The 26,849-nt window shown below is 41.4% G+C and overlaps 1 protein-coding gene across 2 annotated transcripts in view; it reads right to left on the minus strand.

The window, feature by feature from the left end:
* Window positions 1-26,849, minus strand: part of LGR5 (leucine rich repeat containing G protein-coupled receptor 5) — a 94,155-nt gene that overhangs the window by 17,054 nt on the left and 50,252 nt on the right. For both annotated transcript variants that reach the window (XM_039344472.1, XM_039344473.1), the window contains 7 exons: window positions 14,912-15,127; window positions 11,600-11,671; window positions 10,419-10,487; window positions 3,550-3,621; window positions 2,523-2,594; window positions 2,359-2,427; window positions 1,572-1,643 (listed from right to left, as the gene is read on the minus strand). In XM_039344472.1, coding sequence (XP_039200406.1) covers window positions 1,572-1,643; window positions 2,359-2,427; window positions 2,523-2,594; window positions 3,550-3,621; window positions 10,419-10,487; window positions 11,600-11,671; window positions 14,912-15,127 — 642 coding nt within the window. The remainder of the gene's footprint in view (window positions 1-1,571; window positions 1,644-2,358; window positions 2,428-2,522; window positions 2,595-3,549; window positions 3,622-10,418; window positions 10,488-11,599; window positions 11,672-14,911; window positions 15,128-26,849) is intronic.

Here is a 26,849-nt window from a genome sequence, read left to right on the forward strand (position 1 = left end):
TATTAGGTAGATCACATAGAAGACAGGACAAGCTAAGCTAATTCTGCTTCAATGCAAAGATACATTAACATAATCTTGCAAGTCTGGAAATATAATTTTCCTGCTGTCTGAGAAACCTGAGTGAGTCCTTGTCCACTCTCCAGCTGTAGGCTATGCTATCTCTTATCTGACTGTTCCCTAGGGCAGCACCTCTTTCCCCCATTTTATAAGGTTTTTCCCAATACCAATACACATCTGGACAGTACAAAGTTAGGGAGGATTGTTTCTAGATTCTTTATTTAAATTAATATAGTAAATGTATGGCTAATTTCAACCCAGATTTCCCTTTCTAAGAAGTCATTATACTATTGATGATTTATCATTTAGAGCAAGGGTGTCAAACTCAATTTCATTGAGGGCCGCATCAGCATTGTGGTTGCCCTCAGGGGGCTGAGTGGGTGTAGCCAGGGTGGGTGCGGCCTACTGGGTGGGTGTGGATGGAGTGGGTGTGGCCTACTGGGTGGGCATGGCCAGCTCTACATCGTTTGCATCAAGGGTGCCTGTGGGGGCCTGAGCAGGAGTGAGACAGATATGAGGGTCTCTGGCAGAAGGGGGTGGAACCAGGGCAAGTGCCAAGGCATGGTCCACTGGAAGAGCCTCACTGTTCCTCTCAGGCCATGCGGGGGAGGGGGGGCTAGATGGTGGTGCGGGCTGCCCGGAGCCCTGGGCAGCAGAGGTCAAACGCCCAGCCTAGCCCTCAAGCACCCGCGGCACCAAGCCTACCCCCACTTCCCAAGGAGGCGCCCAGCTGCACTTACCTCCTCCTCAAGGTTGCTGCTGTGCTTGCTCTCCTTAGCCAGGTTGCTCATGATGGGTACAAGGGCAAAGTCAGAGGGAGGCCCATTCCCTCTCCATGGGAGGAGATCCGGCTTTGTATCCAAAGCTTCCTTAGCAATAGGATGGGAGACCCCCAGCATAGGCCAGGAGGAGGGGGCAAGGGGATGGTGAAAGGGCAGCAGGGTAGGACTAAGGTAGGACTTCCCTCAGACCCTCCCTCTCCTTTCCTTTTTTCCTAAGTACAGAGTGGTGGGAAGATATTTGAGATGAGGGAGGAAGAAAGACAGGCAAGAAACGCAGCTGGGGAGGTGTCACCCTTTGTGAAGAATGAAGAAATGCACCATCGCCTGGAAGTGGCCAGCGCGATGGTGCATTTCTTCATTCCTCACAAAGGTGACACCTCCCCAGCATGCACCCAAGGGGCGGGGGCGATGTGGCAGGAGCTGGTTCATTGTTGTTTCCAGACAGCCTTGTGGAGCTAAGACTGAATGTGTTTCAGCATAGATGGCCACCATAAAATTGTACATTGGCTCCCGGCCAGCCTGGGCCAGGGCCAAGGCAATGGGGGCCGTTCCCTCACTGTTTCCAGAATAGTTTCGTGGGCCACATGAAACCACTTCGTGGGCTGCATCCGGCCCCCGGGCCTTGTGTTTGACATGTCTGATTTAGAGAGTTGTAAACCTCCCTGTAACCAATATTGTATGTATTCTCTGAATCAGTGGTATGATTTAACATCCTTTCTCCACTATACTTACAGTACTTGGAGATTAGGGAGATGCTCACATATTGATTCTGGAAGAGTTGTGATCTGAGCTCCTGTAAGAATCCTATTAGGATAAGAAATTTCAAATAGTTAATAATTACAGTAGAAACTAATTTAGTCCATAGCAGATTAATCTGAAGTGATATTAATCTGAGTGATATTTCTATTCAGTGCTATTGGTCTAATTCATAAGAATTAAGAAGTGTTAATTCTCTCACTGTTGAAGAACAGCATATCTGAATCTGTAATCAATATTATGTGCATACATTTAAGAGGATTAGTACAAGGATAAGGCTGAGACATCACTGGAGAAGGGCCTAATGCTGGTAAAGATTGAGGGCAATAGAAGAAGGGGACGGCTGGATGGAGTCACTGAAGCAGTAGGTGTGAACTTAAATGGACTCCAGAAGATGATAGAGGACAGGAAGACCTGGAGGAACATTGTCCATGGGGTTGCGATGGGTCGGACACGACTTCGCAATTAACAACAACAACAAAGGCTGAGAGATAAAAGAAAATCATATCAGGAACCTATAGATTCACCTGGTTCTCCACTATGCAATCAGTGAGTCAGTCAGCCAACCAAAAAGCCTAACAGCTCAATATATAGATTAGATCATGCTAATTCAAATCCATCACAAATTTAGGATCAATGATTTTGTACACTTGGTTACAAATAAATTACTGATTGAAGGACAATTCCTTTAAAGAAACTGGACATCTAAAATAACTGCTACCATATATTTTCAAAAATAACAAACTATAGATCCAATACTTACAAGCTTTCCAGGTTTGTGGTCCCAGTCAAATCAGGAAATTCTGTCATCTCTGAAGCACCATTTAATGTTCTATAATTACAAACACAATGTATTAATGTTGTGGTTTAAGGAGTGAAAGAATTTTTGTTTGGAGCTCATGTGCTTTTAAAGGTATAAATACATACAGGGTTCTGAGTTCAGGTAAATGGTGAAAAGCAGACTTTCCCACAATCTGGATAGGATTATCATAAAAATGGCTGTGAAGAAAATGAATTTAACACTGTAAGATTTAATTCTTGAAATTCTGATGCAATTTACTGGATATTCTCATAAAAGGATTTATGACCTTGCCTGCAATCTTTTTACTGAATGCTTATCTCCAGAACTATTTGCTTCCCAAATTATATATACTAAATCATTTTTTAAAATAAAACTGAGCAAACATCTTTCTTAATCTTCAGGTCCAAAATCTTAATCTAGGTTAAGTTTTATTTTTTCCAATCTATTGTCAGGCATCCTTTAAGGATTTCTCTTGCCTCCAGGGGAATAGAAAATAGAGGCAAGAAGTATAAATGTCTATGAAACAGATAACATTTTTACCCAGAACTTGAATGACTTTATATAGTAGTTTCATATAAATGTAAAAAGCGTAAGTGGCTTCTGCAGCATTAGTTATCCACAAAGGTGACTATGTTGCACACTAATTTGAGTGAATCCAAATAATCAGTTCTTTCTGTAATATACTAACATAAGAAAACAGCCAGTAAAAAATGCAATCTGGGGACCAAAAAGTTTATGCACATTCTAACTTAGTAAAATAAAATATGTTACAGTTATATCAGCAATTTTTATAAGCATTTGTACTCAAAATTAAGTTCAGTGTAAAAGGATATTACATAGAACAGAAAGCTTATGCTCATTAGGTTTCACTGGAACAAATGTAATTGTTACCTAAGCTGGCAATGTGATAAGACTAGTACAGAATGGCTTATCAAATTAAGGAATATGGAAACTACAAAATGGCAGATGGCACCAATGAATAGATTCAGATTAAAGATTCAATACAGTATATATAAAAGAAGCTAGAATTTAATAATATTTGAGAAACATCATATCATATAAAATACTAAAAAATTTAATCTATAATGAAATAAAGTAATTAACAGAAAAAGAAATAAAAGTTTCTAGAAAAAGTAAACTTTTATAACTTACATTGCTGTAAGTGATGGGTTGCCCATAAATGCCTGTTCAGGTATTGACCTAATGTTGTTATTATGAAATCCGCTAGATAGGAAATAACAAAAATAGAGTACATGCCCACAATATATAGAAACAAAAAAATGTTAGAGTTACCCAAAGACAAAATTACCCAAAGTAAATAAATTAGGTTATAGAAAGGAAGCAGCTACCACAATACAGGAGATTTTTAGTTCTCAATAAGTTCCTCAAAGGTACTATAGGGATAAAGTAAAATCTCCTTTGAATCAAATTTGGTTCCTGGAGAGTTCATGGATATACTCATGCACCTTTTTTGGGAAATGGAATTGGTTTACCAACACATCTTAGTAAATAGTTTTTGTTTTCATTTTACTTTCAATATACTCTGGTATACTTTAAACTCTGGTATTCCAGGATATATTTCCTCCAAGTTCTAAACAGGCCCAACTCTGCTTAGCTTCCCAGTCCAATCAGATGCTGCCAACTGACAAGATCAGTAAATGAATGCTTAAATCAGCGGTTCTCAACCTGTGGGTCACGACCCCTTTGGGGGTTGAATGACCCTTTCACAGGGGTCACCTAAGACCATCGGAAAACACATATTTCCGATGGTCTTAGGAACTGAGACACTGCTCCTCTATCTGTCTCTGCACGGTTTCGAGCTGGGGGCCGTTGCAGTGCCAGATTCGTTTCCGTCGAGCATCTCCTAATGGAAGCTGCGCTGCTTCATGGCCCTTTCCGCAGAGGAGGCTGAACTAAGCTCTACCAGCGCTGTCACCCTCTCTCTCTCTCTCTCTCTCTCTCCCTCTCCCCGCCTGGGCGCTTCTCCAACCAGGCTGGGTGGAGCTGGCAGAGTGGCTTTCCTGCCCCCCCTCCCTGGCCAGCTGGAGCCGGGCAGGCCGGCAACCTTCAGAAGTGAGGCGAGGACAGACGAGGAGCGCTAAGCCCCGGGCGCAACGGGTGAGTGGGCGGCGTCAGTGCGTGCTTGAAGAGCCCTTAGGGTTGGGGGTCACCACAACATGAGGAACTGTATTAAAGGGTTGCGGCATTAGGAAGGTTGAGAACCATTGGCTTAGATTAATAAAAGTAATTTTTAGCAATAGTATCATTTTTTCAAATGTTTCATATCTTTAATAATATGCAAAAATTAATTTACTTACAACATCATTACTTCTCACCCAATAACCACATTCAAACCAAATAATAACACTTCCTAGTACATTTATTTTAATTAAGAACATTACTGTATATGAACAGATGTACAAGTCTCAAGGCATATGGTTTTTCATAACATTCCTATGAGAGTTTTGTTAAATGATAATGTAAATATTGTCATTTAAGAAGTAAGCAAATTATTTTCAAATTAACTGAAGTATATTATTTACTTGCATAACTATCTAGAACTAGAACAAAAGAAGCACTAAAGTTTTAACAAAAATAGCAATGATTGCATGGGAAACATTTGTTTTTCCATTGAGGTACAAACGAAGTCACTCAAGTTTAAACTGAACTATTGCATGGTTCACTAAACTTTTTTCATTGTTTGGGCTGCTATTAGTGACTATATAATTGATTGCCTAAGAAATATATATCTGTAGGAAAACAAAGTGAAAATGAACAATGAAACAGTACAAGGCTGTCAGCATTTGCAGAAACCTATATATATTTTAAAAATGCTATTATTATCAGTTTCAAATTCATTTCCTATTGACTTTGACAGTATTAAAAAAAAATCAACTTTTACCCAAGGTATCTTTTTCACCTTGCTTTTTCTTTCTAACCTCACAAACATGCATTTCTTTCTCTATATGTATTTGTGTGGAAGTGTATAGCTATTTAAACTTTTTTCCCCTTAACAGATTCTGTGTGAATGAAAAAACTTGGACAATGTTATTTCAACAATCTCAAACTAAGACCCTTGCATAGCAGAGACTTTGTAAGCATTACCAGTCACACACAACTACCGTCTTTCCCCGAAAGTAAATCTAGCCCTGAAAGTAAGCCCCAGCTGATTTTTGGGGGGTGGGCCTAATATAAGCTCTCCCCCAAAAGTAAGCCCTACTTAAGGGCCTGCACAGACGGCCTGGGCAGGAGGCAGCAAATGGCTGTTTTCTGCACAACGCAGCCATTTGCTGCCGGCTACGGCCATTTGCTGCCTCATGCATCGCACCCAATGCTGTTGCCATGAGGCCTGGTGGATCCTCTCCCCTTATGAGCCACATGCCATTATAATGGTTCCCTACCGCTGCCCGGCTTGCTCTGTGGCCTCATGGCAGCAGCATTGGGCACGACGCACGAGGTGGTAAATGGCCGGTTTTGGCGCCCAACTTCACGAGATTTTTTTTTCCGCAAGGTTGAAATTGATTGATTGATTCACCTTTTTTTCCCCCAAGAAAACTTTATTTGTTTTTCTGCATGCGGCGGCAGCAGATCACAAAGGAGAAATGGCACGGGGCTGGGAGTCAGGTAAGGAAAGAAAGGGAATTCCTGGGGGGAGTGAGGATTTCTTTCCTTACTTGCCCAACTTGTTCTGAGGCCGCTTTCTGCTGAGCTGCTTTGCTCTTGCCAATGGCCCGACCGCCCACTTCATCATCATCCCTCCTCGAGCCTCTGCTGGCCACCACCTCAACATCCTGCCCGCCACCGCCCAGATGCCCTTGCCTCCCCCAAGCATTTTTTTTCCTAACCTGTGTTTCAGCTGCATTCCATTTCTCCATTGCTTTTCAGCCTTCGCCATGTGTTTGTGGGAGTACCGGTAAAAAAAAAAAGTTCAACCAGATTTTCTAACTTCTTGAGATCTCGTGAGAAGTTAGAAAGTCTGATTGTACTTTTTTTTTTGTCCTACAAACATACGGCAAAGGCTGAGAAACGAATAGAGAAACAGAATGCAGCTGAAAGGCAGATTAGTAAAAAAATGCTTGGGGGAGGCGAGGGCATCTGGCCAGGGCGGGTGTGGCAACCTTACTCTCCACGGTTTTGGCAGGTGTCTGGTAGGGGGAGGGAAGCAACTGGTCCGCCACCACACTCTCGACACTGCGTTGCTTCTCCAACCCATGCACAGGTTCCACCCCACCCCCTGTGCACTCGTGGCCTACTGATGCCAGTACCGGCAAAAAGCAAGCTTTCCCTGAAAGTAATACACTGTGCTTACTTCAGAACTCAAAAGAAAGTAATACAGTGTCTTCCTTTTGGAGAAACATGGTAGGCTAATGGAAATACTATGTTTACTCTTCCCCTCCTCTCTATAGAAAAAAGGAACCCTGCTCTATTGCCCACCACATTTAGCAGGACATCTTGGTGTATATTGAAAGTAATGACATGGGGAAGAAGAGGTAGGGGAACCAATTTTGGCCATCCCAGTTTCGGATATTAGAAAGCAGATTCAGTTGGCAAAATATAATTTATGTTTCAAACTACAAACCAATACAGAGACACAAATATGTTTAACAATGTAAATTTCTCTAGAAATGTTTTTACTATTCAATCTACTTATATTATTTAATGCACTTATTTCAAGACTTTAATATTTAACAATAATCTAATTTAATATTTGTAAAGATATTGCATTACAATTCCAAAATTGTACTAGGACATTAACCAAATATTCCACCATTACAGATAGCCTCAATGTATCAGAGTATGCTGCTTTTTTATAATTTATCCCTGCATTTTCATTTTAGACAACTAGAATTACCAATTTAAAAAAACAATATCTACAAAAGCTGAAATGAAATGTATATTCTGAAAAATAGGCAGTGATTTTTGCTGTAGAACTGTGATAATAAATATGTCAGGACTTAATAATAATAATAATAGTAATAGTAGTAATAATAATAATAATCCTTCAAGCTGACAACATCAAGCACACTGAAGTCAAGAAAAAGATTAGAGGTGAATACATCAAGAGAGTGAAGAAGATCTTAAAATCCAAACTCAATGGAGGAAATACCATAAAGGCAATCAACACCTGGGCAATCCCAGTCATTAGGTACACAGCTGGAATAGTGGACTGGACTCAAGCAGAACTAAAAGCAATGGATAGGCAGACCAGAAAAATAATGACAATGAATCATGCCCTTCATCCACGCAGTGACATTGATAGACTTTATCTACCAAGGCAAATAGGTGGGCGTGGAATGCTACAAGTACATCAGATGGTTGAAGAAAAAAAAATGGCTTTGGAAGAATATCTGAAGAACAATGATGAAGATGCACTGAAATTAGTATATCAGGAAGGCTTACTAACTACTGGAGAGACCAAACTGGCTTCAAGAAAGACCAAATGAAGAACAGAATAGAGGCATGGGAAGACAAAGCACTACATGGCCGATACATGAAAAAAATAGCTGGGAAAGCAGATAACAATAAAACCTGGCAATGGCTAAGAGCAGGAAAATTGAAGAAAGAGACCGAGGGACTAATTCTGGCTGCACAAGACCAAGCCTTAAGGACAAATGCATACAAAGTCAAAATTGAGAAGACAGCAACAGACAGTAAGTGCCGCCTATGCAAAGAAGCTGAAGAAACAGTGGACCACTTGGTAAGCTGTTGCAAGAAGATTGCACAAACTGATTACAAGCAGCGGCATGACAAAGTAGCAACAATGGTGCATTGGAAGATCTGCAAAAAATATCATTTGCCTGTAAGCAAAAACTGGTGGGATCATAAAATAGAGAAAGTCATAGAAAATGATAAAATTAAACTGCTCTGGGACTTCAGAATTCAAACAGACAAGCACCTGCAACATAACACCCCAGACTTAACAATTGTCGATAAGAAAGACAAAAAAGTCTGGATAGTGGACGTGGCAGTGCCTGGAGATAGCAGAATAGAAGAGAAAGAACTGGAGAAGATAACAAAATACAAAGACCTACAAATAGAAATAGAAAGACTGTGGCAAAAGCAAGCAAGGGTAGTACCAATAGTCATAGGCTCCTTGGGTGCAATCCCAAAACAACTGGAGCACCACTTGAACACCATTGGCATTGACAAATTCGCTATTAGTCAATTGCAAAAGGCGGCCTTATTAGGAACTGCTTCCATCCTGCGACGATATCTGTAATACCATCAAACATCCACATCTGCCTATCCCAGGTCCTGGGTAAGGACTCGATAGGTAGACAAAATGCCAAATCCAGTCTGAACATCTGGCTGACTGTGCGATGATCGATAATAATAATAATAATAATAATATATAAGCAGTTCCTAACATCTGCTTCCATCCTGCGACGATACCTGTAATACCAGGGTCCTGGGTAAGGACTCGATAGGTAGACAAAATGCCAAATCCAGTCTGAACATCTGGCTGACTGTGCGATAATAATAATAATAATAATAATAATATAGGAAGAAGAAGAAGAAGAGAAGAGAAGAAAGAAGAAGAAGAAGAAGAAGAAGAAGAAGAAGAAGAAGAAGAAGAAGAAGAAAGTTGGAAGGGGCCTTGGAGGCCATCTAGTCCAACCCCCTGCTCAGGCAGGAAACCCTATATCATTTCAGACAAATGGCTGTCCAGTCTCTTCTTAAAAACTCCAGTGTTGGAGCATTCACCGCTTCTGGAGGCAGGTTGGTCCACTGGTTAATTGTTCTGTCAGGAAGTTTCTCCTTAGTTCTAGGTTGCTTCTCTCCTTGATTAGTTTCCACCCGTTGCTTCTTGTCCTGCCTTCGGGTGCCTTGGAAAATAGATTGACTCCCTCTTCTTTGTGGCAGCCCCTGAGATATTGGAACACTGCTATCATGTCCCCCCTCGTCCTTCTCTTCATTAAACTAGACATACCCAATTCCAGCAGCCGTTCCTTATATGCTTTAGCCCCCAGTCCCCTAATCATCTTTGTTGCTCTTCTCTGTACTCTTTCTAGAGTCTCAACATCTTTTTTACATTGTGGTGACTAAAACTGGATGCAGTATTCCAAGTGTGGCTTTACCAAGGCATTGTAAAGTGGTATTAACACTTCACGTGATCTTGATTCTATCCCTCTGTTAATGCAGCCTAGCACTGTGTTGGCCTTTTTGGCAGCTGCAGCACATTGCTGGCTCATATTTAGGTGATTGTCCACTAGGACTCCAAGGTCCCTCTCTTTACTACTATTGAGCAAGGTACCCCCTATACTATAGCTGTGCATTTGGTTTTTCTTGCCTAAATGTAGAACAGCGGTTCTCCACCATTTTTCCCCCTTTTCCTTAGCTGTGCTACTCCCTTTTATTCTATTGGCTTTTGAAAGCCAATAGAATAGACTCTCTTGAATAGAGTCTAATTCTATTGGCTTTCAAAAGCCAATAGGAATTGTCCAGGCTGTCTCTGCCCTGCTAAGCCTGCCAAAAGTCCCATTCTGCAAACAGTGCTGCAAGTTGTCTGCAGCGAAGGCGAGCTGTCTGGAAGTTTCCACCCCTCCCTGCTGAGCAACTACTAAAAATGTAAGTAAAAGAGGGCCAGGGGTGGGAGGTGGGAGGCCAGCGGGCGCAGGGAGGGTTGCTGACGTGCGTGGGGCCCGGCGGGTGCCTTACCTCCCTTGGGCTGGCCAGCTGGTTGCCCAGCCAGTGGTCACCCTGCGCCGTCACTGCCCCTTGCCAGCTACACCTTGGCTGGCGCAGGTGGCGGCACCATGCCTGCGCAGCGCTCCCAGGCAGGGAAAGTCCTTGACTTATGACCGATTGGGTAGTCCTTGACTTACGACCGGTTGGGTAGTCCTTGACTTACGACCGGTTGGGGGTCGTAAGTCGAGGTTGAGAACCACTGATGTAGAGCCTTGCTTTTTTCACCATTGAATTTCATTTTGTTAGATAGCGCCCAGTGTTCAAGTCTGAATCAAGTCTGAATCAAAATGAACACTGGAAACCGAGGAGCTGAAGATCAATTCTGTACTCACAGTTCTTTCAGGTTTCTGAGGACATTGATAGAAGTGGGAAATTCATTTAGATTGTTGTAATTTAAATCTCTGAATTGGAAAAAAAAACACCCCTCGTTAGATGCTACCTAATCTTCATATTTGAAAGTGCTTATCTGTTTTGCACTGCATTTTTAGATTTATACATTTATAGAACTTTTTTTATTTATAAAATGTATTTGCCACCCATCTTGTACCCAACAACTCTGAAAAACATTAATATCATCCATCGTAAGAACACAGCAGATAAAAACATTAACTGATAAAATTATGGACACAAGCTGGCAAAGAAGGGAGCTGGACACAAGGGAAAGGGAAGGGGGTTGAATTTAAATTAATCAACCACCTCCAGTATGAAGCTTTCCCACTGGATGTCCAAGACATCTGGCAGAGTCAGGTCTTAAGGCTCTTACAAAATATTAGGAGGGTGGGAACCAGTCTCATCTCAGGGGATAAGATGTTCCAGACTGGCTGACAGGATTCACGGTATGCCTCCTCTGCCATCATGGGTGGGATGGGCCAGTCTCATTGGTTCCTCAAGTAGATTGGACCCATGCCCATCAATGATTTTTTATAAATATGATTGATATTTGCATTTATTTAATATTTTGTTATATTCTCCTTGATTAATCTGCCCTCCTCAACTTTAGATCCCTATTTTTGATTAAGTTGATCAGAGTAAGTTATGCTCTATCATCCTTAAAGTTCATGTCAGTTTACTAAATTAATCTTAAAGGAAAAATAAGGAAAATGTTTTTACTAGTCTTTGCAATTTTTACTACATAAGTAAAACCTGTTTTTGCAAATATGAAGAAAACTATAGTTTAATCTGGGCCAAATTTTTTGAAGATTGATCAAAAATTTAATTAGTCAACAGAGAGATATTGATTATTCTCTTAGTACATATCCATTAGCTTTTTCAAATGCCCATTGTCTATAAAATAAAAAAGCTAATATATAGCAAAGCAACCCTATCAATTAAAGGAAAATAAAATGAGGAAAACTGGCTTCCATTTAAGTGTGGATTGGACTGCATCCTTAAGAATTTAACAATAGAGTCAACATTAGGAACTTCTTTAAATTTTTATTTAGGCTTAAAAAAAAATGATTTGCAGAATGTCAATGGAAACACTGGAAAAGGCATGTAAAAAAGGTCAACTCACAAAGTCTCTAGGCTATGGAGGCCATCGAAGCATTTCTTTCCCAAGAAGTTGATTCTATTGTTATGGAGATGCCTGAAGCAGACCATTCAGAATATGAGGAAAAAATTATGTATAGAAAACTACAACAAAGGAAAACATTTTAATGGTTACCCCTGCTCTCCCATCATTTGTGAGTTATTTTTACAAACATCTGGATAGTACAGAATAGATTCTACCAATTGCTCATCTATTTGCATTTTCATTTGGCTTCTAATCTGCTTATTTCTATTTTCATGACTTTTCTTCTTACATTGCTCATGTTCTTTTCTTACCTACACCTCAACATATGATTAAGTGCTTTCTTGCTCTTTTCAAAGTTAATTTAGGTGCTCTTCAGTCAAGATCAAATCTCATTCTGTGTACAAATGCTTACATTAGTTATCTATAGTAAAATTTCAGTAATCTTTATCTCCCTGTCTATGCACTTTATTTAATGTTCTTTTACATATAAGTTTGTCAAGGTAAAATATTTTCTAGCTCATTATCTGCTCATACTACATGCCCAAAATTTGTGAGTTTTGCTGATCACCACTTCAAGAAAACAGTTTTTATTAGTTCCTCTTGTAGATACTCTTATTACTCTACTCCAAATCTGTAATGTGATGATAGCACTGTTTTGCAGCTTTAGCATAGCCATGCTGTCATCTTTAAATGTACTTATGAAAACGTCATCCTCATCCTTACAGTGCTTTTCAACCTTGAAGTTTTATCAGCACCCATAACTGCCTAAATATTATAGTCACACGTCCAAATAGTAGTAGCAACACAAAAATGGCTTGCCATTGCTTTCCTTGGCTTTGGTTTTAGAATATTTTCCAAGGTATGGTTGTTTCTCTCAAACTTGTAAAGCATCATTAGCATTAATTTCCCCTATCGATTACTCTTACTCTTTTGACTGTACTAGCAAGGATGATTCTACCACAAGCTCAAATTTCTTCCAGTGCCATTCTCACGGTAATAAGAACTACTGAGCATTCCCCCAAATCAAAGTGGCTATCCCACAGAAACTTGTTATCCATCCCCAAATTACTTATTTCAGAAATACGATGTGTTATGGTCCCTTGAAACATACTAAAAGCCAATGAAACAAAGACCACCAGGACACTTCCCTCCAGTTAGGTACCTTCGAAATGGCCTATCATATAGAAGGTTGACAGCAAAGGAGACCAGACATTATCATTGATTATTTTGCATGTTATTCTTGTTAACTGACTGAAGAACAAATAGCTAAATATCTGGCTATGGGGGATCACCAAGTGCCTGAATGTGAACCATCTGGAAATACTGTTATTAAATAACAAATATTTCTTTATACATTTACTTTTAAAAATATTTCTTATATCCTACATGTCAAATGAGAACGTTTTAAGGAAAGTATCACATAAGGGATCCTATTACTTATAAGAATCTATTTTTGTATTTTTGAACCAATGTGAGATATGAAATCAGAATCATGTCTTCTCACACATACCACTCTGTGTCCCTTTATATTAACCTTAACAAGATAGAGTGGCTGTCAATATTTGGATCCTCCAAATATAAAAGGTTCTTCCATCTTTAGTTCCAGATGTGGTTGTACACAAGCTGGGAGTCCTTTTAAACTCTCGGCTCCTGCTTGAAGAACAAGTGTCAGTGTTGGCTAGAAGGGCCTTTGCACTCGTTCAGGTGGTGTGTCAGTTGCATCCATTCTTTGATCAGGAGGTCTTATCCATAGTAATTCATACCCTTATAACCTCTAGTTTAGACCACTACAACACATTTTACATGAGGAAGCCTCTGAAGAGCATTTGAAAACTTCAGCTGGTGTAGAATGCAGCTGCATGGATAGTCAATGTGCTAGATATACAGCACAAGTAACTCTACTTCTGTGTGAGCTGCATTGGCTATTGATATGTTTCTGGGTGCAATTCAAGATGTTGGTTGCCACCTTTTAAAGCCCTACATGGCTTATGTTACCTGAGGGGTTACCTGGGGATCACATTTTTTTCCATAACTCTCTACACATCCAAATCGATCTAGCAGAATAGGTATGCTGCAGATCTCATCAGTTAAAGAGTGTCAGCTGGTGGGGACTAGAAGACAGGCTTTTCTGCAGTGACTCCTACTCTGTAGAACATCCTCCCATCGGAGATTAGAATTGCCCCGATCTTGTTAGTCTTTTGTATGGCTCTAAAAAGCTGGCTGTGTTCCCAAGCCTGGGGTACTGAATGTATGAAGTGCTCCATATTGCTAACTGGCCAAGTATCTAAGCTGCTATGTATATTTATTTTGAATGTTTTGCACTGTTTTAAAATGTTTTTATTGTTTTAATTGTAATATAGTTTTTGAATTGTAAGTCATTGAGATGAGCAGCTATAGAAATTGAATGAATGAATGAATGAATTTTGATTTCTGTACAAGACTATGTACCACAGATCCAATTAGGCAGCATGATGAAATAATACATAACACTGGTGTGTAGAGATTACACAAGTAACTTAAACATAAAAGTCTTCAAGTCAATACCACACATGATTCTTATAATAATCCTCATGTTTCTCCAATACTTTAAGTTTCTACTTAGTTTTACAATTTATATATATCTTCCCTTTCTGCCAGTAAAGTAGAACTGCTGTAAAACTGTAATTGTTTATGCAACAGAAAGATAAATCATCAAATACATGGAGCGAAATCAAGGTTACTATACTTAATATATTTTCATTTTGACTAATTCATTTTAACTTTTCTCCCATTCTCACTATTTTTTAATATGCAGACAGGACAGTTCACTAAAAAAATGTTAATATCCCTGCCCCAAGCCAATGCAGCAACCCAACCTAACTACAATGGGGAGTGGGAGGCTAGGGACCACATCAGTTTCAATACATTTAACAGTTGGGATTCTTCCAATCTGAACATTTACGTAACTTTTTGGTAGGGTACAATTATTTTGAAATAAGGTAGAAAAAAGGCAAAATACTGTACCCCAAAATACTTACTTTCTAATGCAACGAATCTCAGGATTAAACTGCAATAAAGCTTTTTTATAAACATATTGCCAAAATAAAATATACAAAAATAAAATACAAAGATAAATCTCAGTATTTTCAGCTTCAGGATTTTTTTACCTCATGTTAGCATTCAATTGTCTCCATTAACCAGGTTTTGGACTTAAATATTTGCTGCTCTACTAAAAGAACTAGGTTTATATTAAACACATACTTTCATGAAGTCAGTAGCTGAAGTTCTTGAAAATTAATTAAATTTTATGTCTAAAGTCAAATACAAACTTACAGCACTACTAAGTTGGAGAGATTTCGAAAAGCATAATCTGGAATGTAGTAGATTTTGTTGAGTGCAAGAGTCATTGCCTGTAGTGCTGGCAAACCTCTGAAAGCTTGCACTGGAATTTCAGTCAAAGAGTTATCATCTAGCCACAGGTATCTGAGTGACACCAAGCCACTGAAACAGTTGGGAGGTATGAAGCTAATATGGTTAGCATCAAGCCGTCTAAGAAAAAACATAAACATAAAATATCATTAAAAAAATAAATGGACTTAGAAAGACAAAAGTAGTATTTTCTGCATTTTATAAAAATACTTTAATTATAATCAGTTCTACTGAATCTGTATGATTTTTTTAATTTCAATTTCTGTTTCTGTAACTTCTTTTTAATTCTGTGGTCATTCTCACTCTATTGTATAGATCTGGTATATTTATTGTATTAGGTCATGATTTGTTTAACCATGATTAATTCATAAACTATAACTTGTTGGATTCACATAATATTCTAATCCATAAATCAAACCAAAGGCTGGCTTCACATGACATGATAAACCACAAACATATTTTGGTTTAATATGGTGCATAATTGTGGATAGCATAGCTTTTTTATATTATATGTTATCATAATTGATGCTTGTTTCCTAATACATCATACAACATGAAACCATCTGAGGATATCAATTATGCCATTAGAAGAAGTTAATATCATGTTGCTTCAGAATTCTACAAGATTTAAATAAACGTATAGCACAAAGACTTGAGTATACATATTCTTTTGCACAATTCAGTCATCAAAGGAGCTGTAACTTCTCAGTACTGTAAGAAGCAGATGACACAAACACTTTAGCACAGGGGTGTCAAACTCAATTTCATTGAGGGCCGCATCAGCATTGCGGTTTCCCTTGGGGGGCCAGGTGAGTGCGGCCTACTGGGTGGGCATGGAGTGGGTGTGGCCTACTGGGTGGGTAAGGCCAGCTCTACATCGTTCGCGTCAAGGGTGCCTGTGGGGCAGGAATGGGACAGATCTGAGGGTCTCTGGCGAAGGGGGTGGGACCAGGGCAAACGCCAAGGCATGGTTCATTTCTTCATTCCTCACAAAGGGTGACACCTCCCCAGCATGCACCCAGGGGGCGGGGCCAATGTGTCAGGGGCTGGTTCCTTGCTGTTTCTAGATGGCCTTGTGGAGCTAAGATTGAATGCGTTTCAGCATAGATGGCCACCACAAAATTGTACATTGGCTCCCGGTCAGCCTGAGCCAAGACAGCGAAAGCCGTTCCCTCACTGTTTTCTGGATGGCTTCGCGGGCCACATGAAACCACTTTGCGGGCTGCATCTGGCCCCCGGGCCTTGTGTTTGACATGTCTGCTTTAGCAGAACGGAAACCTAGAATTTAGCATGGATGTGTACAGGTCCCATGGCTTTTTCATTAAATTTTAGCATCTTTTGCTACCAATATTTACAAAAAATTCCTGCACTATTATACGGGATAAAGACATGATCAGGAATTCCAATTCTATACTGGCATTATAGCCCATTTAGATCAAGTGAATATAATGGTCAGACAATTTCATGAAAAGTAAAGGTGATGCTCAACCAAAAGCCCATTTTATGAACAATATTTGTTATGCATTGTTAGCAATAATCATTGTAGTTTGAATTAAAGGGTAAACAAAACCGAAATTGAACCAATTAAAAATCGAGAAACTAAACTTCATATTTCTTTCCTTCAAAATAAAAAATAAAGGAAGAAAATCAAAGAAAAGTAACAATAAAAAGAGTGAAGATGTTTTGAAGACAGTGACTGATTGACAATATAGCCACAATATTAGTTTAGATATAACAATTCTGAAACTTTGTATATTAATTTTATTAACTTAAGCTGTGCAGAGAAAAGGATAATTTACAAATATGTTTAAATGTTCATTTCACTGAATTAAAAAGAAAACAAATACATGGAAGCATTTTATGAGGAATTCTGCAGAAAGGAAACCATCTGAGAGAAAATGGACTTTGAGACAAGCATGTTGATTTCTTTACTTAAAGCAGATTCTTTATTCGTAAGCACATAAATGCTAGGTCTTTTGCTACATGGTTTTTTTTAGCGTTGCACAAGGCAAATAACAATGTGCTAGAATGGCAAATAACTGAGACAAGGTCAGTTGGAACAAATTCATAAAGTTCAGTGTCAAAGCATTTTTAAGTAATTTTTCAATATAATAACTGACATGACAAGCCACAGGGACACAGCTCCAAAATAATTCACATTTTGTCAACAAATTGGAAAAGCTGGAAATGTTTAGAAATATCCAGCCTGAAACTTTCCTTTCAAATAAAGGAATATATTTTGTGCTGTGCTTTCAAATAAAATATACTTAAAAAGAAAATGTGGAGTTCTTTGTGTTTAGTCAGAAATAAATTTCTTGTCTGTGTGATGTTTCTGTGTAAACCAAGGATTTTAGAGTTGCATTAGTTTGACAGTTACACTGATTAAAGCTTTTTTTGATTTTGTTTTGTTTTCTTTTTTAATCAGTTCACATGTTTTTCTTCCTCCAGCAAGATTAAAAACTGCCTTGTACAGTATTTGACCTAGATCTTGCCATTCTTTTCTTTTATAATTTCAGGATTGTTGCTGATAAAAGATACAATGAACATGGACATAGTTCACACAATATATTTGGGGGAAATAATAATGGCATAATCTATAGCATGGATTGAATTATGAAAAATCAATTTTATAATCTAAGATTAGATAATAAACTAAGGAATGTCTGCATCTTGCATGAACTTGTTCCAGCATATCCCTAGGCTAGATTACAGGGTTTTCCAGAAATGATGCCTCTGGTAAGTTCCTCAGGTGAATAGTGGATATAAGCAGCAGAGCAATTTGTGGTTAGCATCTTCAAGTTATATTATAATTTCTACCATGTAATTATTTGTTTTTAAATTGTGGCCATGAAGTTCTGACTCTAAAAACAGCCCAAGTTGACTAAACCTATGGCTACCTGAAGAGGATCTGCTATTGCTTCCTATGCAACTGTCCTTTTCACTGATATTTTTTCTTTGGTGGTTGTAATACTGTCACACAATTTATGTCAGTCCAATAGGTAAACTACAACAGGAAATCACCTCTGCAGAAGACCATGTGATGGAATGTCGCGAATAGATGGATTCCCAGATGAGAGGAGGTAGAAGGGGTAAGAGGCAACTTAGTCCAAATATTATGTGTGAGACAAAGAGGATGAAGACAGCCCTTCCCTAATAGTTTACCAAGTATATTATACATGCATATAGTAGAATTCTCAGTTTGGCAAGATCTATAGCTGTGAAACAATAAAATATTCAGCTTGGAAGAATTGTTATATATCATTCTTGGTTTTGGCCCCATACAGGACTACTTTATTGATACTGGCGATCAGTGTTTTTTTTCTAAAAAAAAAAAAGTTCCAGAACTCACACATGTCATACAACCCGCCTTGCCTACCCTACAAGGTTCCATCCAAAAAAGGTGCCGGAACTCTGTTCTGGGCGTTCTATGAGAAAAAAAGCCCTGCTGGCTATAATGACAGACTCTTGCAAATCTGATTTTGTTATATCTTCCCCTCCCTCTTTTTTATTTATTTGTATCCTATCTGTATTATTTTTACAAATAACTCAAGGCAGCAAACATAACCAAAACACCTTCCTCCTTATGTTTTCCCCACAACAACAGCCCTTTGAGGTGAGTTGAGCTGAGAGAAAGTGTTTGGCCCATAGTCACCCAGCTGGTTTTCATGGGTAAGGTGGGACTAGAATTCAGTCTCCAACTTTCTAGCCTGATGTCTTAACCACTAGAATAAGGGAAGCATTTGTCTAAGTCACTATGGATATTATCATGTTTCTTAGGGCTTAAAAAGTTTTTCAGTACCTTTTATCAAGTTAATGGTCCTTAAATATTTCTATCATCTTCCCTATTTTCTACACTTTCCTACTAGCCATCCATTTAACTAACTGTAAGCATTACTCCGAGTTGCTCTCCAGAGTTTCATTGATTAACAACTGAGTCTGCCTCCTCAGAAAGATATATAATGGGCATCCAGCTACACTGGAAAACAGTATGCCTTAGCTGCCAAAGTTGCTGAAAGTATTCCCTTCTTATAGCTCTACAATTTAAAACTGGACTTGGACTAGATAACCATTCAAGCAGATAGCTTTCCGATACAAAGTAGAATGATAGAGAACATATCACATAAAAACCCATATATTTCTACCTTTCAAGCACTGTTTTTTAGTTTAATTGCAAGAGCACTGTTATGTCCCGAGCCTTGAAAACGGCTTGGGCGTTTGCAGGCAGTCCCGAGCAGGTGCAAGGCTGCCCGGGACCAGACAGGCTGTCGCCAGCGCCGTGCGCATGTGCGGGTGCTGGCGCGGGAAAAGTAACACATTTACCTGGGAGTTGCCTATATAAGAGGCTGCGAGCGTTTGGGAAGCTTAAGGAAAGCCATCTACTTGTAAGCTGAACGCAGAATAAAGAAAACTGAGAACTCCAACTGCTTCTCGTGTCTGCTTCGCGCCAAGGACTCAACACTGGCGACGAAGGTGGGATTGCCTTACACCACCTGGAAAGGAAGAAGTGTAAGCTTACCCAAGTGAGTCCTGAGCAGCGGAACGGCGTCGACTCGGCAGCTACCCGCCAATCCAGTGCGCATTCGGGGGTAGGCTGGCTGATAGACCCGTCTCCAGAAGATGGCAAAGGTTGGAAGGCTTTCGGAGTTCGACATCTCACATCCAGAGCGGTGGGACTCCTACGTAGCCAGGATGGAAAACTACCTCAAGGCGAACCAAGTGAGGGAAGATAGCTTGAAGGCTGCCACCCTGCTTTGTGTCTGCGGCCAAGACGCCTTCGAAATCGCAGAGAACCTTGCAGCACCTGTTCCATTAGAGTCTGTCAGCTACGCAGATCTAAAGAAGCTATTGAAGGAGCACTTCCACCCCAAGATGTCCGTCATCGCATGGCGCCACACCTTCGAGCAGAGGGATCAACGGCCCAGTGAGTCGGCCAAAGATTCATCGCCGCATTACGGAAGGCCGCCAAGCACTGCGAGTTCAAAGACCTCGAAGAATGACTGAGGGACCGATTCATGTGCGGGTTAAGGCATCGAGATCTACAACAGAGACTTTTCGCTAAAGAAGAATTGTCCTACCAAGATGCCTTAAGGGAAGTCACCGCAGAAGAAGCAGCAGGCGGCGCTGTCAAGAACATGCGGCCGATCAGAAACAGTCCAGAGGTTGCATCCGTGCACCAGGAAGACATCCAAAGAAACTCCGAGGAGGATCCGGACGAGGAAGTCGACCGTCTCCACCCCACGAAGGAAGAAAACCAGAAGGGAAGCTCTTCAGCTCCGCTCAAGTGCATCGGCTGTGGAGGTCGCCACAGGAGAACCGACTGCAAGTTCCGCTCCGCTACCTGCCGGGCATGCGGCAAACAAGGACACATTGCAGCTGTGTGTCGGGGCCGACGAAAGGTACAACCTCAGGAAGAACTGCGCCTGAAAGGTACCAGATTCCCCAGCCAGAATAGGGTAGGGTTTTGCACTTCGCGAAGAAGCATCCTTAGGACAGGCACACACAAGCCCATTAAGAAAAAGCTGTCACTCAAGGTGAAGCTACAAGGGGTTCCATTGTCTATGGAACTGGACACAGGGTCTGCCCTTTCAATCATCTCCTTGCATACATTTAGGAAGATTTGTTCCGGTAGTGGAACTCAGGCCAAGTTAAGGCCTTCTGACATTGTGTTAACAGATTTTTAAAATTCAAGAGTGTGTGTTAAGGGGGAGGCCACCCTTAACGTGCAATACAAGAGTTTTGAAGGTCCACTAGACGTATTAGTAGTAGGGGGTGAACGAACGAGTCTCATAGGACTCGATTGGTTTGAGGCCCTGGGGATACACGTCACAGGACTCAACAGCTTACAAACACTCGACCTACAGGAAGTCTGCAAAGAATTTGCAGATGTTTTCAGCCCCCAGCTGGGCACATTCAAAGGACCCCCTGTGTCCTTAAAGCTAGACCCCACTGTCACTCCCATTAGAATTAAAGCAAGAAGGGTCCCTTTTGCTTTAAAGAGTAAAATTGGCACTGAGTTAGACAAACTGATCCAACAGGGAATCCTAGAACCTGTTGATTCCAGCCCTTGGGAGACCCCCATTGTCACGCCTCTAAAGGCAAATGGGGACATTCGCATTTGTGCTGACTACAAATGCACTCTTAATAAGGCATTGCAGCAACATGCCTATCCTGTTCCTGTGGTCAGTCATATTCTGGCCTCCCTCAAGGGGGGGCGCGTTTTTGCAAAGCTTGACCTAGCTCAAGCGTATCAACAGCTGCCTGTTGATGATGATGCTGCTATAGCTCCGACTATTGTGACCCACAGGGGAGCCTTTAAGGTAAAAAGGCTGCAGTTTGGAGTGAATGTCGCTCCTGGGATTTTCCAAAGCGTAATGGAAAACACACTACGGGGCATACCGGGGGTTTGCCCCTACTTTGATGATGTCTTAATTGCAGGAGACTCCACACACATTCTAGCTGAAAGCTAAGGGCTGTTCTGTTAAGGTTCAGGAAAACAGGCCTCAAGCTCAAAAAAGACAAATGCAAAATTGGGGTGCCTTCTACTGAATTTCTGGGATTCAAAATTGATGCTGCTGGAATTCACCCTGCTGAATCCAAACTAACTGCCATTTTAGAAGCACCTAGGCCAAAGTCCAAGGCCGAACTTCAGGCCTTCCTGGGTCTCCTGAATTTCTACAATTCTTTTCTTCCACATAAAGCTAGTGTAGCTGAGCCTCTTCACAGGCTACTAGACAAGCAAGCAGTGTGGCGGTGGTCACAGACGCATGAGGCCTGCTTTAACGAAGTCAAGGCCTTGCTCACTTCTAACAGTGTACTTGCACATTTCAACGAGTCTCTTCCTGTGTGCATCGCGTGTGATGCGTCCCCTTACGGGGTTGGGGCTGTCCTGAGCCACCTCAGGTCTGATGGAACTCAGGTTCCTGTTGCATATTATTCAAGAACATTGTCTTCTGCCGAGCGCAACTACGCTCAGATAGACAGGGAGGCTCTGGCTGTTGTTGCGGGAATTAAAAAATTCCATGATTTTCTATATGGCAGGCATTTCACGGTCTTCACTGACCATAAGCCTCTGCTGGGACTGTTTACCACACGTAAGCAGACTCCCCAAATCATTTCCCCTAGAATGCTTAGGTGGTCTATTTTTTTGTCTGCATATGATTTTTCTTTACTCCACAAGCCTGGGAAAGATATGGGCCATGCTGATGGCCTCAGTAGACTGCCTCTGCCAACAGTGGAAGCTGACCCTGCGCCAGCTGTCAACATTCTATCAATCCAAGCCTTGCCCGAGCTCCCTCTTAGTGCCAGGGATGTTGCCGCTGAAACAGGTACAGATCACACACTTTCACGGTCCGTTCCTGGGTTTTGTCTGGTTGGCCTGAGGACTGCCCTAGTCCTGAGTTTCAGAGTTTCTGGTCCAAAAGGAACGAGCTGTCCCTTTCTCAGGGTTGTTTGCTTTGGGGAAACAGAGTTGTCATTCCCACCTCAATGAGGACTAGGGTCTTGGAATCCCTCCACGAGGGTCATCCTGGCATTGTTCGTATGAAGGCTCTTGCACGCAGCCACTTATGGTGGCCTGGTTTAGATAAAAATATTGAGGCTAAGGTGCATGCATGCCACCTGTGCCAACGATCTCGCCCAGAGATGCCCCAAGCTCCCGTGCACAGATGGGAGGAAACACAGTCCCCATGGTCTAGGGTGCACATTGACTACGCTGGGCCCTTTCAGGACCAGTTCTTCTTGGTCCTTGTTGACAGCCACTCGAAATGGCTTGAGGTTGTACTTGTCTCATCCACCACCACTGCAAAGACTATTCAGGTACTAAGGGGGATTTTTGCTGCACACGGGCTGCCAGATGTCATTGTGTCCGACAACGGCCCTCAATTCACTTCCTCCGAATTCCAAGCTTTTTTACAGGCTAACATGATTCGTCATGCCACGTCTGCGCCTTTCCACCCGTCCACCAACGGTATGGCTGAACGCATGGTGCGCATCACAAAGGACGCCTTGAAAAGACTCACCTACGGGGACTGGCATCACAGGTTGGCTGACTTTCTCCTTTCTTATCGCACCACACCGTCCACTTCTACAGGGAGAAGTCCAGCTGAACTTCGTTGGGGGCGTCAATTTACTACTAAACTTGACCGGTTGCATCCGGACAGATTGCCTTCATCTACCTCACATCCTAGGGCACCTAGACAACTACTTGAGGGTGCCCCGGTCTGGACTCGCAATTACGGGCCTGGTCATACATGGGTCCCCGCTTCTGTCTCCAGGGTCACGGGTCCTCTATCCTACGAGGTAGCTCTGGACAACGGTCGTGTCCTGCGCAGGCACATCGACCAACTCCGCCCTAGGCGGCATCTTCCAGCTGAGACTCCTGGGTCTTTTCCAGGGGGGGAGGGGGACCCTTTGGAGCAAAGGGAAGGGCACGAGCTGCTGCCCATCTCCACTGATGGAGCCACAAACGGCCCATTCCAGGGTTCCGCGAGAGCTCCGAACAAGAATTCTATGAGCCTACCCAACTACCAGGCATCCACGCCTACTCCAGCCAGGGAGTCACCCCGGGGGCATACTCACTTTCCACACATATCACACAGCACTCCAGTCACGGAGGATACCCGGGGGCATCCCAACAAATCATTCCCCGCAAGAGAGCTGGCACACAATCCCCAAGGTTGGCCTGACCTTACCCCAAATCCTACAGGGGGTCAAACATACAGGGAGGTGGTCGAGGAACCAAGTCCCGACTACAACACCTCTAGCCCAAATCAGGGAATAACTGAGTTTTGGGAAGGTACAGAAACCCAAACAAGCCCGGACACAGAATGGGGTTCAGGGAATGGACAACCTCCTGACAGGTCTTGGACGGACCTAGGAGGTTCAACAGAGACGCCCAGCAGTGGCTATCACTTCAGGGGGCCCGAGGGTCTACAGCTAGGCAGGTCAACCAGGTCACAAAGTGACAGAAGCCCTGGCCTGACGAGCCCGGTGGGCGAGCAAGCAGGCCAGGCATCAGGGCACAGCCCTTGGAAGGCACCAAGACAAAATAAGGAGAACAGGCTCACATCTCCCTCCAGTCAGGGAACTCCTGCTAGTAAACCAGAGCTGAGAAGGTCACAGAGAGCAAAGAAATCTCCTAAGTACCTAGAGGATTATATAACATTGCTGGCAAGGCAAAAGCCAGCAAACAGTGGAAGCACTGGGGAGCGGAACGCTGTATAGAACAAATGATTATATGTTGGTAGTAGTTTCAGCCCGGGGGAAAGGGGTGTTATGTCCCGAGCCTTGCAAACGGCTCGGGCGTTTGCAGGCAGTCCCGGGCAGGTGCAAGGCTGCCCCGGGACCAGACAGGCTGTCGCCAGCGCCGTGCGCATGCGCGGGTGCTGGCGCGGGAAAAGTAACACATTTACCTGGGAGTTGCCTATATAAGAGGCTGCGAGCGTTTGGGAAGCTTAAGGAAAGCCATCTACTTGTAAGCTGAACGCAGAATAAAGAAAACTGAGAACTCCAACTGCTTCTCGTGTCTGCTTCGCGCCAAGGACTCAACAAGCACTCTCCCTCTGATCTAGAGAAGGGTCTGGGTAAACAACTAATCTGTTCAAGGCAGAGCACTGAAAACTTGATGTTTTGCTTCAAGTATCAGCGATAACACAATCTGTTCTGAAACTTAAAGTTGAACCCTGAAAGGGACCGTTTTTGAGGCAATTATCTTCTATCTATACAAGAAATTATTTATTGAGAGGTCCTTGGTTATCACTTATTTATGATTTTTTAATTATCTTTTTATACTACTACTAACAGGAAGGCTTTAATGCTATTTTTGATTGACTTTGGACAATTAATTCATAGAAGAATCAGGAAAGTAATTTCCCATCAAGATCCTCTACAGCACTCGATCGCGTCATGTGATGTATTGTGATGGTTTTTGCCCTTGCTGAGGTGGGTATGGCCTGTGCATGGTCCGCCAGTTTGACACCCCTGCTCTACAGGAATAGGGACATAACTAGCATCCCACAGTAACAACCATGACCAAGCTTATGCTTTCAGTAATATTTGTAGAGCAAGTCTAAGAAAATTTTTCTTTTTTGGTGCTTTTAAGCCAGTTTTGACATTTTACAACAACCTGGACAAGTCCCTGCAGTTGTCTCAGCAAGATTTCAGAAGTGGTTTCCCATTGCCTGCTTCTTAGAGATGAGAGTGTATGACTGGCCCAAGGTTACTCAGTTGTATTTGTTGCGAAGGCAGGACCAGAACAATCTTCCAGTTTTTAGCCTGATGCCTTAATGCTATATCAAACTGGTTCCTGTTCTAAGAACATTTACGCAAAAGCTCCCCTGTATTCAAATGTGCTCACTCTCCTAAATTAGCCAATATTATCTGAATTAGGAACTTACTTCAGAATTCCTTACACATGACATGAAGTATTTATAGATTTTAAATTGTTTGTCTACAAATCTAAAAAGTCATGAAAAAGTTTAGATCTGTATACAATTGTTTTAAATTTTCATGATGTTCATCTTTTAAATTTAAAAAACCAGTTTATGACAAATATATACTATACTTCAATAAAAATTTAATAAAGTTAACGTTTTGTTCAAATCCAGCAGAATACCAAGCTAAGAAGTTATAGTAGAATGTATTATAGAATACATAACTTATTAAAGAGTTTATAAAGTACTCTTAAAATCTACTGGCACAAATGTTTTCTCTCTATCTGATCTTTTATTTTATTCTTAAGAGCCATTGTTCTATTTGTAGATAGTAAAATATTTAATTAGTGATTGTGCTTCCTATCATAATGTAAATAAAGCATGCCAATCTCTAACGCATGCAACAGAACCTTAAGTTTTCTTTCAGTTATTTTAGCTGAGTTGATCAAAGTTTTGGCACTTTCAAAACTAAATCCATTAACTCATGAACAATACATTATATGCAATTTATAATACATGGCTAACATGCAGATAGTTTAAAAGCTGTGTTATGCTCCAAAGACAAGCAATTCAAGAATCCAAAAATATTTTATTTTGTTCTATTACATGAAATTGTTTATGAAGTCACTTAAAATGCCCATATCATTCAAGAAAAAGTCATGCAATTTAAGGAATGTAATCCAGCATAATATTAATAACATATTGTGCATGTTTTGACCATATATTCTATAGCTTACTAAAATATATCCCTGAACAGTTAGTACAAGGTCAGTATTTTAATTCTAGATATGAATGTCGTATCTAAGTTTAAAATACTGATATAATGTACTACAGCAGGAGTGTCAAACTGCCGGCCCGTGGGCCGAACGCATCATCCGGAAGCTGCACCCACCCCATTGCCGGCAATGGCAAAACTATCCCAATATGTTGCGCGATGTCATGTGATGTCGCGAGTTTGACATGTCTGTACTACAGCATTGCAATGCTTGTATGGGCCACAATCATGAAAGTGAGACACTATAAAACAGTGAATAATATGTAATAATGATAGCATGTGATCTCAAAAGAAGAGTTGTTCTTAGCTGATATCGAAGACTTTTGTATTGTCCAAAATAATGTAGTATACAGATAGTCCTCAATGACAGGCCTCTTAATGATAGTTCAAAGTTATGACCAACATTCAAAAACTACATACTACTCTATTTCAAAGTTATGTCAGTTTTAGTAGCCTTGTGATCATTCACCCTTACAGCAGACCATAGGGGGGGATGCTGCAGTGCTTTCCTGCCTCTTCTCTCCCTCTCACCCTGACGGGACTACAGTGCTTGGGCCTGTTCTCCATGCCTCCTGGAAGCAGCTGTCATTTTCAGGGCCCCAACCATTCCTTGTGCACATGGTGACTGCTGTCAGAG

This window comes from Crotalus tigris, unplaced genomic scaffold (genome assembly GCF_016545835.1).
Source record: "Crotalus tigris isolate CLP2741 ecotype Arizona unplaced genomic scaffold, ASM1654583v1 scf7180000017916.3911339, whole genome shotgun sequence".
In the NCBI taxonomy this organism is placed as follows: domain Eukaryota; kingdom Metazoa; phylum Chordata; class Lepidosauria; order Squamata; family Viperidae; genus Crotalus; species Crotalus tigris.